Source organism: Geotrypetes seraphini, chromosome 6, assembly GCF_902459505.1.
Source record: "Geotrypetes seraphini chromosome 6, aGeoSer1.1, whole genome shotgun sequence".
Classification (NCBI taxonomy): Eukaryota; Metazoa; Chordata; class Amphibia; order Gymnophiona; family Dermophiidae; genus Geotrypetes; species Geotrypetes seraphini.
Window position 1 is genome coordinate 61,938,067 of NC_047089.1, and position 15,741 is coordinate 61,953,807.

At 43.3% G+C, this 15,741-nt stretch overlaps 1 protein-coding gene across 1 annotated transcript in view; it reads right to left on the minus strand.

Annotated features, from left to right (window-relative positions):
- Positions 1–15,741, minus strand: part of SETDB2 (SET domain bifurcated histone lysine methyltransferase 2) — a 273,867-nt gene that overhangs the window by 63,326 nt on the left and 194,800 nt on the right. Inside the window, exons 25-26 of the mRNA XM_033949980.1 lie at positions 13,246–13,280; positions 10,769–10,794 (exon numbers count right to left, since the gene is read on the minus strand). Coding sequence (XP_033805871.1) covers positions 10,769–10,794; positions 13,246–13,280 — 61 coding nt within the window. The remainder of the gene's footprint in view (positions 1–10,768; positions 10,795–13,245; positions 13,281–15,741) is intronic.

A 15,741-nucleotide genomic window follows, 5' to 3' on the forward strand; every position in this document is an offset into this window, starting at 1 on the left:
CCTTAGCTTTTGCCCGATGGCTGCCCAATTGTTTCACTTTACAGTTTCCTCAGGGGCTGTGCCTCTTCAAATATCCACACATCGGCCTTAATTTGCTTTTTATTCTGATTCACAGCGTATGGCTCGTCCGTGAATCAGAACTAAGTGAGCATTATAAAAAGCAAAAGCTAAGTGCTCTTCTTTTACAAATTACAAACACACCAGTAATTTCGAGCCTGCCATTAAGAATTAATATAAATTTTTGTATTTGTAATGTAATGTAATGTAATGTAATTTATTTCTTATATAACGCTACATCCGTTAGGTTCTAAGCGGTTTACAGAAAATATACATTAAGATTAGAAATAAGAAAGGTACTTGAAAAATTCCCTTACTGTCCCGAAGGCTCACAATCTAACTAAAGTACCTGGAGGGTAATAGAGAAGTGAAAAGTAGAGTTAGAGGAAAAATAAAAATAAAATAAACATTTTAACAAGACAGTATTGATCTAAATACTTTGGAAGGTAGAAGAGAGGAGAGAAAGGAATAGAAGCAGAAGGGGGAGCCGTTGAACAGTAGAATTCTGGAGAAATTTAAATGATAGAAATAGAACAAAACAAAGACAAAAGGCAAAACAATAGATAAGATTAAAGATAAATCATAAGCTGGAAAGAAAAATAAAATAAAACTTTGTCTTCAATCCACGGTTTCAGCGTCAGTGATGAAGTGGAGCAAGTAAGTTTAGGAGGAGCGATTGACGTTTCCAGAAAGGGCTTCTTCAGGGAAGAGACTTGGCAGACAGTCCCAGGATGCCTATGTCTCCTCCCCTGCGATGTTCTCCCATCCATGCATTCCCTCCCAGACACACTGCCCATGCCCCAGCCGCTCCAAGGAGGCTGCCCCAGATGAGGCCCACGGTGAATGCAGGATTCTCTCCTCTGCGGGAAAGCCGCCCGGAGCCGACAGTCGATCTTCTTAGCGGATTGCATGGGGGGGAAGAGTTCACACTCTTGGTAGGATCGGGTCTGTGTGCTCTCGGTGGTTGTTGCTGGTCTCGTTGCTGCTGAGGTGTAAAAGCAGTTGATCTCCACTGCTGCTGATATTTAGTATAAACTTTTTATTCACCAACATGAAAGATATACACAGAACAGAGAGAACACAATCATTTTCTCAGTACAATGCCACAATACAGATTAACATGGTAACACCCAACTAGAAATCCCAGATATCAGCGAGAGTCCAGGCCTGTACTCTGATAGCCTGGAGCCCTCCAAATCCATACTAGACACAACCCCCCAACCGCTCCCTCCCAACACCCCCCACCCCCAAAACCCCACCCTCAACCCACTGGCAAGACAGGGGCAACTGGCTTCCGCAAGCGATTGACCACCTGGCTCTTTATCACAGGGGGCAAAGTATCCAAATAAGAAGCCCAAACAGACAGAAAAAGCTTGCTCCGAGATCCAGAGAACCGAGCGGACATGGACTCCCAGTCCATTAAAAGATGCAATTTATTGCGCCAATACCAGATGGTGGGCGGGGAGTCCTGAAGCCAATGAGTAAGAATACATTTCATTCCCACAATATAGCCCTTACGAATGAGCTGGCTATCCCCTGCAGAAAGGCCGCCTAAATAGCCCTCCGCCAAAAAAATAGTCCCTTCCACCGATGAGGGGAGCCGATAACCTACCAAAGATTCGCTGCTGATATTTAAAAGCAGGCAGATTGATCTCTCCAATGGACTGCAGGGGGAGGAGTTCACACTCCTGGCAGGATCGGGTCTGTGGGCTCTTGGTGGTTGCAGTAGGTCTCGCTGCTGCTTGTATGTAAAAGCAGTTGTTTTTCTACTGCTGCTGATATTTAAAGCAGGTAGATTGATCTCTTAAACGGGATATAGGGGGAGGAGCTCACATGCCTGGTTGGATCGGGGCAAGGGCTCCTATTATAGGCAGCTGGTCTTGCTGCTACTTAGGTGTTAAAGCAGTTGATCTTCCTAGCGGACTGCAGGAGGTGTGGAGCTCACACTCCTGTCATGATCTGGTCTATGGGCTCTTGGTAGTTGCGGTTGGTCCCAATGCTGCTTAGGTGTAAAAGCAGTTGTTCTCCCACTGCTGCTGATATTTAAAAGCAGGTAGATTGATCTATCCAATGGAATGCTGGGGGAAGATCTTATATGTCTGGCTGGATTTGCCTTAAAAAAAGACCGATGATGAACATGTCACCCCTATAAGGGCACGAAAAAATATTGAAGAAGTGCCTTGGGTGTTTGAGGTCTTGCAGTTTAACATTAGCACATGGCAAATATATATAATATGATCTAGGGCTTCTCTTACTAAGCTGTGCTAGCAGTTTTAGCGCACGCTAGACTCTACCACCACCATTAAGCTGGCGTTAGTTTTTATGCGTAATCTGCAGCGTGCGCTAAAAACGCTAGCGCACCTTAGTAAAAGGAGCCCCTAGTGTCCAAATATTCAAACAAACCCCACTATTGGATCTCTCATGACATTTCAAAGCATTTCTTTTATACTACTTCCTAAAATAACAGCAATTTAAGAAACAAGGTGGAAATGTTGAAAAACATGGTCAGATGTCAGAATGTGCGTCTGATTAATTTTCCTTAATTTTTTTTTCCATTTCATCTTATGATATAGAATTTCCAGAAGCCTCCATTCTATACTCGCCCTAATTCTCTTTTTAATATCGTTCTGGCTCCCCTGCTGTGCCTTATTCAGTCTTTAGATCTAACACTATGAGCCAGATTCAATAAATGGCGCTCAAAATTAGGCATCAGGAAAAATCCGCTATTCTAAAAAGGGATGAGCATCTTTTATAGAAAAGTGCTTCGTGCAGATTCCTGTGCCCAACTTTGGGTACATAGACTTGCACCTGCTGAAACTTGGTGTAAATCCTGGTACACTGATTGGGTGTGCAATCCTGGTATTTAAACTGTTCAATACTTGGGATGTTTATCTCTAAATCCACAGCATTCATGACTATATCTCAAAAATATAATGCTGAATTTTACAATGTTAACTATTATTTAACTTTACTTAAAAATATTGTTCCTTGAATAAAACCTATTCAAAACTTTATGTTTTGCGCACTGTGATGCGCTCAGTACTCCTCCACCTAGGTCATTAGCAATATGCATGGACCAACATTTGAACTGAAGGGAATCATTGCACATGTGTGTTCCCACCTTGTTAGCAATTTTAACCTTTGTGCTAACTTCTGATCTTTATAATATATAGACAGAAAGTTGACCTAAGAAGGGGCTAGATTCACCAAGCAAACCGATCGTGTACCGATCAGTTTGCGAGCCCTTTGCGACCTGATCTCCCTCTGATCCGATTCACCAACCAGTGTAACGATCTGATCCCGATCCTCCCATGCAAATTAGTAAAACCTCATGCAAAATAGCCAAGCAATTGATTCACTAACAATTGCTTGGCTATTTTGAATCGGGTTTTACTACTGTCAAATCCAACTGCTGCAGACCTGTCAGTAACTGAGTTACCTAACAAACAAGCGGATCATTTCCAAAGTTATCCAACCCACAAATTGTCATCAATCAAGAAAAAAGGGGGTATAAAGGATAATTAATATAAAATCTAGTTTAATAAATTTTTATTAGTATCTAACTTCTTTTTCTTAAGAGAATCTATTATTACTAATAACCCAAATTTTATCATATAAAAAACTAATTTTGGGCACACACTTACTCTAATGTATGAATAAATTGAGAGGCTGAAGTATCATAAAGGATGCATTGTTCTCAATAAAGAGACCTCTTATAACTTGGATGTTATTTCAAGTCTTCATCCTGAATGCATGTAGTATAATCATTTACTTCAAGCCTCCTTCCTACCTCAAAGATTTTTATTAATTTAATTAATTAATTAGAAAACTATCAACTAACTAAGAGTGCAGACCTATCTTTTATTTAATTCATCAATAAACCATCCAATCCAATCCAATATCTTTAAACCCTCCAATATGGTTTGTTGGAATTTTAAGTTATATTTAACTTAAATGACAGCCTCAGTTGTACCATATTTTCATTGATATATATTTTATTGATACTCCCTTTGATTCTGACATCATTATGGCATCTATGAGCCACAGATCACATCTTATTAAAATCAGTGATTTCAAAAATCCTCTCTGTTTTTTTGCATTGTCCTCTACATCATTACGTTATTATATCAGCATTAGCTACAGACGTTTGAGATAGCTGTAGATAATTATGGTAAACGCTCAGTAGGGATCCTTACATAGAACACTCACGTCGCCCAACGCAAAATAATGTCTCTCGCGTCATCGCGTTATTACGTTCTCATCAGCTGTGGGTAATTGTAGTAAATGTTTAGCAGGGACCTTTATATGGAACATTCACGCCCGGGTGTGTACATTATATCAACAAGGTTGAGAAATTGAATAGGTAAGACAACTCACTATTGGGAACTCTCTTATTTAATTTCATTTTGTTTCACTTTATTTTATCTTCGGGGGCTTTTTTGAATAAAGCAGGAGGCTTTTTTAAAGTTTTATTTGTGCGATTTCAAGAAGGCTGAGATGTAGCGATTCCTCTCATTAAGGGTGCTTTGAATATAAGGTAGTAGTTTTCTCAAACAATTGGTATAATTTTTACTCACCAAATTTTTGGTTTAAAAAGCAAATAGATAGTTTTGATTGTAGGAATGTTTTTATACATACATACATATAATTCATCTTTTATATTCACCTTTATTCCTATCCCATTTCATTTGTTTTGTTTTCACAGTGGCACAGCAACCATATTGTCCCCCAATGAAGGCTAGTTAATAGCTGAAACGCTCTAAAACAGTTTGAGCATCGGGTAGTTCACAACCCACCAACATTGGTTTTGGCTGGGAAACCACCAAGATAAGTGTTGCTGTTCTTCCTTTTTTTGATACATTATAATACATTTTAGATGAATTGAATGAATTAAATTGAATTTTTAGATAAAAATTAAAATTAAGACATTAAATTATATTAAATTACATTAACAATACAAATTTATTGATGAATTAAATAAAAGACACACACAAAATATCTGCCCCATAAAAAAATTAAAAGGCAGGCAGACCTGTCAAAAAACGGCTGAGGGATCCCTCCGACAAACGAGATCCCCCCTGCGACTCACAAATAGCTCCTGCCACCAACCGACTCACCCCCCCCCCGACCGGCCCAACTCACCCCCGGCCAACACGGCTCACCCCCCAAGTTAGGAGCAGGAGGGGTGCACAGTCCCTCCTGCTCCTTAGGCCCCCTGTAGGGGTGTTTCCTTATTCACACCTGAAGGTTAGCCTCTCTGACATCATCAAGCCTGAACTATTCCTAAACCTTGCAAGAAGAGAAAGAAGAAAACATCTTTGCTGTTTATGCCTGATGCATTCTGGGTATGTACCAGAACTATGCCTACATGCTCAGCCTGTGTGAATCTTGGGGGAGGCATGGCTCCTATGTTCTTATCTAACGAGACTCTATACAGAAAGGCTATTCATTAAGTCCTGTTTCTGGATTGGTCCGGAGAGGTCATCTGACAAGAACCAGATAGAAGGCGCCTAATTATTAATTATTCTGTGTTGGGATGTGAGGAAGCTTACATCTTAACATTGGATTCTATGCACTTCTATAATAATTAAGACCTGAAAAGTTACCTCTTGTGACTCTCTGCCTGAGAGTGAGATACCAGACTTTTTACAGATCTGGATTCCATCACCTAAAGGAAACCTTTGCTGCCAACCTAATTTACAGCTTTTCCAGTGGCTGGCTGACTTTGTTCCTGGTCAGAGAATTCTTATTTATCTTCAGTGCTGAGTAGAAGATGTGTTCCCTTTCATCTGATTCTGTGCTAAGGCCTAATCGGATGGTGAGAATAAGGAATTCTATTGTCTTTTCAGCTGGATTAGAGAGAGAATTCTATTGTCTTTGGGACAAGGAAGTTAAGTTACTCTTGGTGATAAACTGTAATAGATTGCTGCTAATCAAGAATTGTTATTATAAGGAATTATTTAGAGTGTAAGAATTAGTTTTACTCATTTATCTAACAAGTGTTGTGTGATAATTATGTACTGAGTTTCATATCTGTATTCGGATATTTTGTGAACAATAATCATTATTTGCTGCTGGCTTATGAACTATATTTTTCTATTTTTATAATAAAAGTATTTCATTTAGCCTGGGTCTCTGTGTCGTGTAAGTAGGCAAAGCTTGCTGGACCTGGATGAGATATTATGGTCTTCCCTAGAAAACTAAGACAGGCACGTAACTTGTTATGTAACTGATTAGTCATCCATAAATCTTACTACACTCCCACCTCCCAACTGGCCTGGCCTGGCTCCCCCAGTACCTCCAAGCTGGGAGCAGAAGGGGTTCTCAGTCTCTCCTGCTCCTCCCAACTCCAGCGACGTGCCTGCCTGGGCCTTAGGCCCCGCCCCAGTGCATCATGTGATGCACAGGGAGGAGCCTAAGGCCCCGATTGGCTCAGGTGCCTCGGGCTCCTCCCAAGGGACTGAGCACTCCTCCTGCTCTCAACTTTTAAGTATGGGGTGTCGGGTTGGGCCTTGCTGGTCAGGGGGTGGGCTGTGCCGGTCGGAAGGCTTTTTTTCCCCACTTTTTTTATAGGCCTGATATTTTGCAGCAAGAGCACTTACACTTACTGCTGTCTCCAGCTTTTATTCAGTTGTTATCCATCAGGTCATTTTGTTCTGACATGCGTTTGGACCCCTGAGGAGGGAATGTTTCTTTGAAACACGGACCATGTTGGGTCTGGTCTTATTACCGTATTTTCTCGCATATAACGCGCGCGTTATATGTGGTTTTTACGTACCGCGCACACCCTTGCGCGCTATACGCGTGAGCACGTTGTACAAAAATTTTTTTACATAGTTCCCCCCCACGTCTGATTCACACCCCCCCCTGCAGGACCGCTCGCACCCCCACCCCGAAGGACCGCTCGCACGCACCCGCACCCCCACCCCGAAGGACCGCTTGCACACACTCCCACCCGCACCCACACCCCCACCCTGAAGGACCGCTCGCACCCCCACAGCCTCCCGACCCCCCCCATCATGTAGAAGCTCCTACCGGTGTCCTGCTGCTTCCTCTTGGCGGTCCCGACATGATCCCAGCCAACCGCGGCACCCCCGACACGATCGGGGCAAGAGGGAGCTCAAGCCCTCTTGTCCCCCTGACTCCCCGACACGATCGGGGCAAAAGGGAGCCCAAGCCCTCTTTCCCCGCCGACTCCCCAACAATATCGGGCCAGGAGGGAGCCCAAGTCCTCCTGGCCCTGGCGACCCCCCCCGCTAGTTGTTCGGGCCAGGAGGGAGCCCAAACCCTCCTGGCCACGGTGACCCCCCTACCCCCACCCCGCACTACATTACGGTCAAGAGGGATCCCAGGCCCTCCTGCCCTCGACGCAAACCCCCCTCCCCCCAACGACCGCCCCCCCCAAGAACCTCCGACCGCCCCCCCCAGCCGACCCGCGACCCCCCTGGCCGACCCCCATGATACCCCCACCCCCCTTCCCCGTACCTTTGTATAGTTGGCCGGACAGACGGGAGCCAAACCCGCCTGTCCGGCAGGCAGCCAACGACGGAATGAGGGCGGATTGGCCCATCCGTCCCAAAGCTCCACCTACTGGTGGGGCCTAAGGCACCTGGGCCAATCAGAATAGGCCCGGGAGCCTTAGGTCCCACCTGGGGGCGGGGCCTGAGGCACATGGGCTCAACCCGACCATGTGCCCAAGGCCCCGCCCCCAGGAGGGACCTAAGGCTCCCGGGCCTATTCTGATTGGCCCAGGCGCCTTAGGCCCCACCAGTAGGCGGAGCTTTGGGACGGATGGGCCAATCTGGCCTCATTCTGTCGTTGGCTGCCTGCCGGACAGGCGGGTTTGGCTCACGTCTGTCCGGCCAACTATACAAAGGTACAGGGAAGGGGGGTGGGGGTGTCGTGGGGGTCGGCCAGGGGGGTCGCGGGTCGGCTGGGGGGGCGGTCGGAGGGTCTTGGGGGGGGCGGTCGTTGGGGGGAGGGGGGTTTGCGTCGAGGGCAGGAGGGCCTGGGATCCCTCCTGCCCGTAATGTAGTGCGGGGTGGGGGTAGGGGGTCGCCGTGGCCAGGAGGGTTTGGGCTTCCTCCTGGCCCGAACAACTAGCGGGGGGGGGGTCGCAAGAGCCAGGAGGACTTGGGCTCCCTCCTGGCCCGATATTGTCAGGGAGTTGGGGAGTCGGCGGGGCCAGAGGGCTTGGGCTCCCTTTTGCCCCGATCGTGTCGGGGAGTCGGGGGGGCAAGAGGGCTTGAGCTCCCTCTTGCCCCGATCGTGTCGGGGGTGCCACGGTTGGCTGGGGCAAGAGGGCTTGAGCTCCCTCTTGCCCCGATCGTGTCGGGGAGTCGGGACCGCAAAGAAGAAGCAGCAGGACACCGGTAGGAGCTTCTACATGATGGGGGGGGTCGGGAGGCTGTGGGGGTGCGAGCGGTCCTTCAGGGTGGGGGTGCGGGTGGGAGTGCGTGCGAGCGGTCCTTCGGGGTGGGGATGCGGGTGCGTGCGAGCGGTCCTTTGGGGTGGGGGTGCGAGCGGTCCTGGGGGGGGTGAATCGGACGTCGGGGGGGGGGCATCAGGCTTTCAGGGTGGGGACAGGACTTCAAGGGGGGGAGGAGAGTCGGGCGGGCGAAAGGAGAGTCGGGGTGGCCAGAGGAGAGTCGGGGCGGGCGAAAGGAGAGTCAGGCGGTGACGGGAGAGTCGGGCAGCATGCGCGGTATACGGGTGTGCGCGGTATATAAAAATTTCTGTACATAAATTTGTGTTTTTTGCGCGCTATACCCGTGTGCGCGTTTTACACGGGTGCGCGTTATCTATGTGAAAATATGGTAGTCCTTTTGGAAACAAACTGTTTTATGTGTTTTATGATTGCTTAATAAAGTCTAGGCATCCTGTACATCATCACTGCAGTCTCTGCTTTTTTTTTGTTCTTGGTTCAAATTAGATTCATTTCTATATAACGTTGTCCCCAAAGTGTGATAGTGCTTTAAAAAATCAAAATTCTATCTGTACCTGTTAAAATAAGTTCAAGTCCGTTCTCCGTCTATCCTCTGACTCCAGCTGAGTTTCAACAAGCGTCTTCAGGGAAAACTCATCTACATACAATGTTATGAAGCAATGCTGTCCACTCAACCTCCATTCTCGGCGGCATGCCTTGCTTGAGTTTTTTCGAAAGAATTCAAGCAAGGCATGCCGCCGAGAACGGAGGTTGAGTGGAAATCATTGCTTCATGGAAGACACTTGTTGAAACTCAGGTGAAGTCAGAGAATGGACTTGAACTTACTTTTAACAGATAGAATTTGGATTTTTTTAAAGCACTATCACACTTTGGGGACAATGTTATATAGAAATGGATCTAATTTGAACCACACACCTCGTCGCGGGACATCGGTGTTCTAGATAAGTAGAGACCTTCTTAGGTCAACTTTCTGCCTATATATTATAAAGATTAGAAGTTAACACAAAGGTTAAAATTTTTAACAAGGTGGGAACACACTTGTGCGATGATTCACTTCAGTTCAAATGTTGGTCCTTGCATATTGCTAATAACCTAGGTGGAAGAGTACTGAGCACATTGTATAGGAATCACACACAATGCAACACATAAAGTTTTGAATAGGTTTTATTCAAGGAACAATATTTTTAAGTAAATTAAATAATAGTTAACTTTGTAAAATTCAGCATTATATTATTGAGATATAACTGAACACCCCAGAACTGAACACCCCTGAGCTGCCCATGCCCCTACCTACTTTTGGGTTATGCACTAGACACTTTCTAAGCACAGTGTTACAGAATAGCACATAGGACGATGTGTGCATCAGTGCAAATTAGTGTCAATTAACATGAATAATTAACGGATCACTAACTAATTAATTTATGCACATATTTGCCCTGTGTACCCAAATTTGAACGACCTACAGATTCAAATTGAACACAGCTTAATCTCTGTGCAGTTATTTCAACTTGTGATTAGTGAAGACATTTCTAAACTAAATTGGACATTTATCTCATAATCACTGTGTCATTTAGAAGTATGGTTGACTCCTGAGGAAGGCACTTGGATGCCAATACACTGGATATGTAGCATCCAGTTGTGTCCAGTTTTATGAATAAAGACTTTACATTTGATTATCTTGGGTGGAAGTGTTTCATTTCATCATCCCATGCCCCACATATCCTTTCACTTAAAGTAGCTCAAATCACTGCAGTTATTTCAGCCAAAGGGGGTAACACTAGCTTTTAGGATGTAGTGTGTCCTAATTTATTCCTCAGTTAGAATACACATTTTTGTGGATATCTTTTGTTTCATGAGTAAATCAAGGAAAATTTACCTGCAATTACAACACTTTATTTTCCTGAGATAAATTTAAAAAAAAATTTTGACATCAATATGTGAACATTTCTTAAGAAAGAACTGAATATTTCATGGGGAGTCCTAATTTTTTCACATGGCTGTATGTTCTGGCACAACCTCTCACAGTACTGATTGATGTCTATTAAGAAGCATTATATGTTGTGTAAGATAGCACCAGGTAATTGTGCATAGAAGCCAACTTTTCAAAATTATAGGAGGTGCTATACTCAATAGAAATTACCTCTCCCTGGACATAGTCAAGGACTTCATTCTATATTAGGGGTCTTCAAGCAGAACTGGTTCCTATGGTCATGTGAGTGTTTTAAGCAAAAGGTGGTAAAAAGTTTGGCGTAAAATATGGCTTACCAATTTTCATTTGTTTAACTGTGCTTCTGCCAAACAAAGAAAGAAATGTATAAACATAGAGATATTAGACATTGCAAGTATCCCTTGTGTTATACAGACAAGAGTTATTACAATAAAAACAGACACAGGTATGTATTACAATTGCATATCAAAAACAGGAGAGGAACTAATCACTATACAATAGAATCTCAGTTATCCAGCACCCATGGGGATTGGTAGATGCTGGATAACTGTAGTTTCTGGTTTTTTGAGAGTTAATGTAAAAATAGTTGTCTCTCTTCCCACCTCACTCTATCATCCTCCCACCCTCACTTGTAGGTCCAGCATCGTCTTCCCTTCTTTCTTGGTCACTTTCTCTCCCACCTTCTCTTCCATTTTCTATTCCCCCTTCTCCTCCCCACTCCCTCCCTTACTCGAAGTAGCACAGCCAGAATTGAAAATCCCTTCCCTCCTTCTGTTCCTGAAGCAGCAGTGCCGGTCCTGGCAGCCCCCTTCCTTCCACACCTGATGTTGTAGCAGCAGCCAGCGAGTAGAGGAAGCGCCGGTAAACAGGCAGCTTCTGGCCAGCCCCAGCAGGGCCTTTCCTCTACTACTTTGGGAGCAGAGGGAGTGCAGGAGATTGGTGGCTGCCGTGTTGCTTTGGGAGCTAGAAAGACGGAGGGAGATTTGTGGCTGCTGCTGATGCCTCTGGGGCTGGAGAGAGGGAAAAAGGAGAGGCTATTGGGTCAGGACCACCACTTTGGACGTTGTCTTAGGAGTGTGGGAGACTTTTTTTGGCCAGTTGGTTGAGCATGCCGGTTATTTGAATACCGGTTAACTGAGATTCTACTGTATATAAATTATAAGAATACAAAATTTAAAAACCCTTCATAAAAGAGCAAAAGAATAAAAGTAATTTAGGGCCTTATACTAAGCTCTGTTAAACAGCTAATGTGAGGTTTAAGCATGTATTAGATAGCAGCATAGACCCTGCACTAAAAAGGCAGCCACTGTAGTAAAAATTCCGCATTAGCTGTCTATCATGGGAATGGGCTGGATCTGGTTTTGACATGGGTGGATGGAGATGTAGCCAGCTAGTGCATCTGCTTTCCTTTGGAACACTGGTGCACAGATGCTAAGGGTGAATCATCTCATAGAGTGGCTTTGGAAAGGAACAAAGCAGAATAAAATGACTGATTATTTTTCGGGCCTCTGAAAGGATAATGACAGAGTGGAAGCAATAGGGGTAAATTCTGAGCTGAGAACTGCTCTGCACTCAGTGGTCAGAAGTATATGCATAGGTTTCAAAGCACATATGTAAGGGAAAGGGGGTGGGGCAGGGACACAGAACACCGGAGGATCTGCTCAGATTTCCTCTTACTGATTGGCCCACCAGGTTTTCTTCTTTTAGACTTGCCTCTCGTGAAAGTAGGAATCAGGATCAGTGCACTGGCACTGAGGCTCTAATGAGCGATTGTGAGTGAAGGGGAGCCTTCAAAATGAGTGTGACTTTGCATCTCTGGATGCAACTAGCATGTACCTGTTGCAAAGTTAGGCAGAATGACCATGTATTAATTACAGTTAATACATGGTCTTTGCACATAGTTCAATGACTGCCACACCAAATCACATTTTTCTTATGTCCGTTATCCTCTCGCCTTGACCTGAGAATCCTCATTTTACTTTAAGGCAGGATGGCATTTTCAGCAGCAGGAGCAATGTCCAATGGGTCCTACCTGCTGGTGCTAACATTTACACTGGTGCCTTCTGATACCAGCCAGAACCAGTATAAAATGCCAGTGCCAACCAGGCAGGAGCAATTCAGCATAGCTCTTGCCCCTGATGATGTCACCTTCCCTTGGGGTAAAGTGAGGCTTCTGGGGAGGGGGCTGGAATATTTTCCTATCATTTCATGATGGGTTTTTCCATTTGTTTCATTAAAACTCAGAGGGAAGGTAAGTGGAAATGGAAGCAATACAGTAACAAAGGACACTTTACGAAAGCCCGTCTTTATAGAAAATCTCAAGAGATTCTGCTAACTATCCATCAACACTAAGGAAAAATACTACAGCAAGATAAGAGATTCAGAGCCTCACATGTTGTAACATGACAAAAACATGGAACAACTGTTTCCAAATATTATTTATTACAAACATTTGTAATTCATGCCACCTACAATTCTAGGTGGAGAAAAAAATGGATCTGATCCAACAAAAGTGTTCTTGCTTTTACAATGGAAGAAAAAATACATATGTTGAGTTAAATACATATGTGCTTTGAAACCTATGCATATACTTCTGACCACTGAGTGCAGAGCACTCTGTCATTATCCTTTCAGAGGCCCAATAAATAATCAGTCATTTTATTCTGCTTTCTTCCTTTCCAAAGCCACTCTATGAGATGATTCACCCTTAGCATCTGTGCACCAGTGTTCCAAAGGAAAGCAGATGCACTAGCTGGCTACATCTCCATCCACCCAAAAGTTCAAAAGTTCTTACCTTATTACTTTAATCTCATTCATACTTTCTTGTTCCTGGCAAACACATAAAAGAGATAATTGTACATATACTCTGTGACAAAAAAAATGTGCTTAAAATAATGATTTAATTCTGAAAATAAAAATGGAATAAAAAAAAAATCAATAAAAAAGGGCTAAGTTCAGCAGCTGGACACATGCAGTAACTATAAAGCTATTCCTTTCAAACTATCTTGAAATGAAATTTATAAATGGAATATAGGCACACACTAGACTCCTGGTGATGTTATTTTGTAAAACAAGACTGTCATGGTGTCTACAAGTCAGCAGATAAATTTTCAATAAGGTCCTCAGAGACACAAAACAAGCATACATTTCAACTGATTTTCAAGCATCAACTACCTGCATAATCTGCATTTCAAAATTAAGTGGTTACATGGAGAAAAAGTATAAAAGAATCAACAGTTTCCTCCTGAAATTCTGAATTTTCCTCCTATGAGTTCTCAAAGTGGTGATGGTGGTATGGGAGGAGAACTGGCTATGATATTCTCATAAAGGAGATGTCAGGTCAATCTACCCTTATATAGAAGGTTGACCCCCCCCCCCCCCCTAGCAAAAGGTTCCATGCTGATCTGGCTCTTTGGCTCAAATGAGCCTTGAGTGTGGCAGCCTATTAAAAATGGACAGGTATGTGGTGGTATGGGCGAACATGAAATTAAAAAAAATCCCAGCCACTAAACTTTCTTACCATTGTTCAAAGGATTTTACTAGTCAGGGAGAATATAATATAAGATAAGGATTTAATCCAAGAGCAGGTGAGAAAGTTTTATGAGTGGCAATATAAAACCAAAATTGGATAACAAGAATACAAAGCCACATGGACAAAGATGGGATAAAATATAAAATATTGATATGAAAGAACATGTGCTTTTGGTCACTGAAGAGAAACAGGAAAAGAGCAGGAATTCATTCTAGGGCATTAGAATTCATTGACAAGCTCTGTTGATTTGTAGTGAAGGTAAAATCCAAACCATATGTCCGCAGCCTAATTTCAAAGAGGCTATTGTCCAGTTCGGTCTAGGGGGGATAGACCCAAGAGACCTGCTGGCAGACATAGCTTGGCCTTTGACCTTGTTGCTATGGAAACCCACATTCCAAGGGGCCCTTTTTTGCCGAGTAAAGTTAGAGATACTAGTTGGATACCCATGGGCATGTACGTGTAAATGCATATATGAAAATATGAATTAAGTTCTAGTAAGCTATTAAATACAAGTTAGTACTTAAATATGTAGGATCTTTCATTTAAATGCCTTAGATTAGAATATTGCTACCTCACAAATGTATTGGATGACTTATATAGGAAAAATTAGATTTCTTTAAAGCTGGTTAGCCATTCCCTTTTTTTCACTGTGAAACAAAGGACTTTTCAGTGCACACTGTCAGATCAATCAGTAGCATATGGGAAAGAAGTAGTTTGACTTTTAAAGAACACAGAAGAGAGAGATTATTTAAAGCTATGTGCGTGAATATTTTTCTTTGTAAGTATATTGAAATAGTGGATTTAAGTCAGTATTAGAATGTAACTTTTAGAAATTCTTTTGTGAGGGGGAAAGAAAAAAGAGTCACGCCCCCATATGAATGTATAGAAGGGAGCCTTATATGGTATCAAATATTTTTTGACCAATTATATGCAGGTAGAAGAATGTTGTCATTTTAGATATATAAGTAAGAACATTAGAACAACGTATGAGACTATTCCTCAGAAAAGCTGCATTTACACTTCTTACTGTAATGTGTCTCCATTGTACAAATGCCTTTTGAAACAAGATTACTCTGTTAATTTTTTATAAACAATATTTGACTGGAAATATTTGTACAATTATCATTATTCCAGAGCATCTAAGGACAGAGTTAGGAAATAACTGTTCAATGGGAATACAATTTTAACACATGGGGAAGGAGACTGCTCCTTCTCCGTTGCATTACAATCCCAGACATGGACCCCAAGTGAATCCCATGCATGCCTGGAAGGTCATGTGGCAGACGGGGGGCTGATGCTGATACCAACCGGGGGGGGAGGGGGAAAGCTTGTATTGATGGTATTGTTAGGTATTGCTGGTTCTATATTTTGTCTGCTGGAGTGGCAGTACTGTAGCTGCACTTACCAAAATCTTTTATGTGCAGCTGTGAAACATCTAGTACATGGTACCAACCCTGTGATTTAATTGTCACAGCTGGCCACAGCACTTTTTTGGCCTTAGACATCCCTGGGAGTAGGTCTAATTCCTTGATCTCGAGGGCCATGGATGTGCACTCCTCTTTTTAAACGGGGAATGCACATTTGTGTTTGCATCCTGCTGTAGTCCTGCTCAAATCACACCCTCTTGCAAGATGGTTGTACCTGATAATTTAGACATTTGCATCTTAGCTTCCCAGAATTGGGTTATAGATTTTTTTTTTCAAATAGGTTAATATTTATTTTTAACTGTGCTTGTTCCTCCTTAGCAGAATGTCTGCT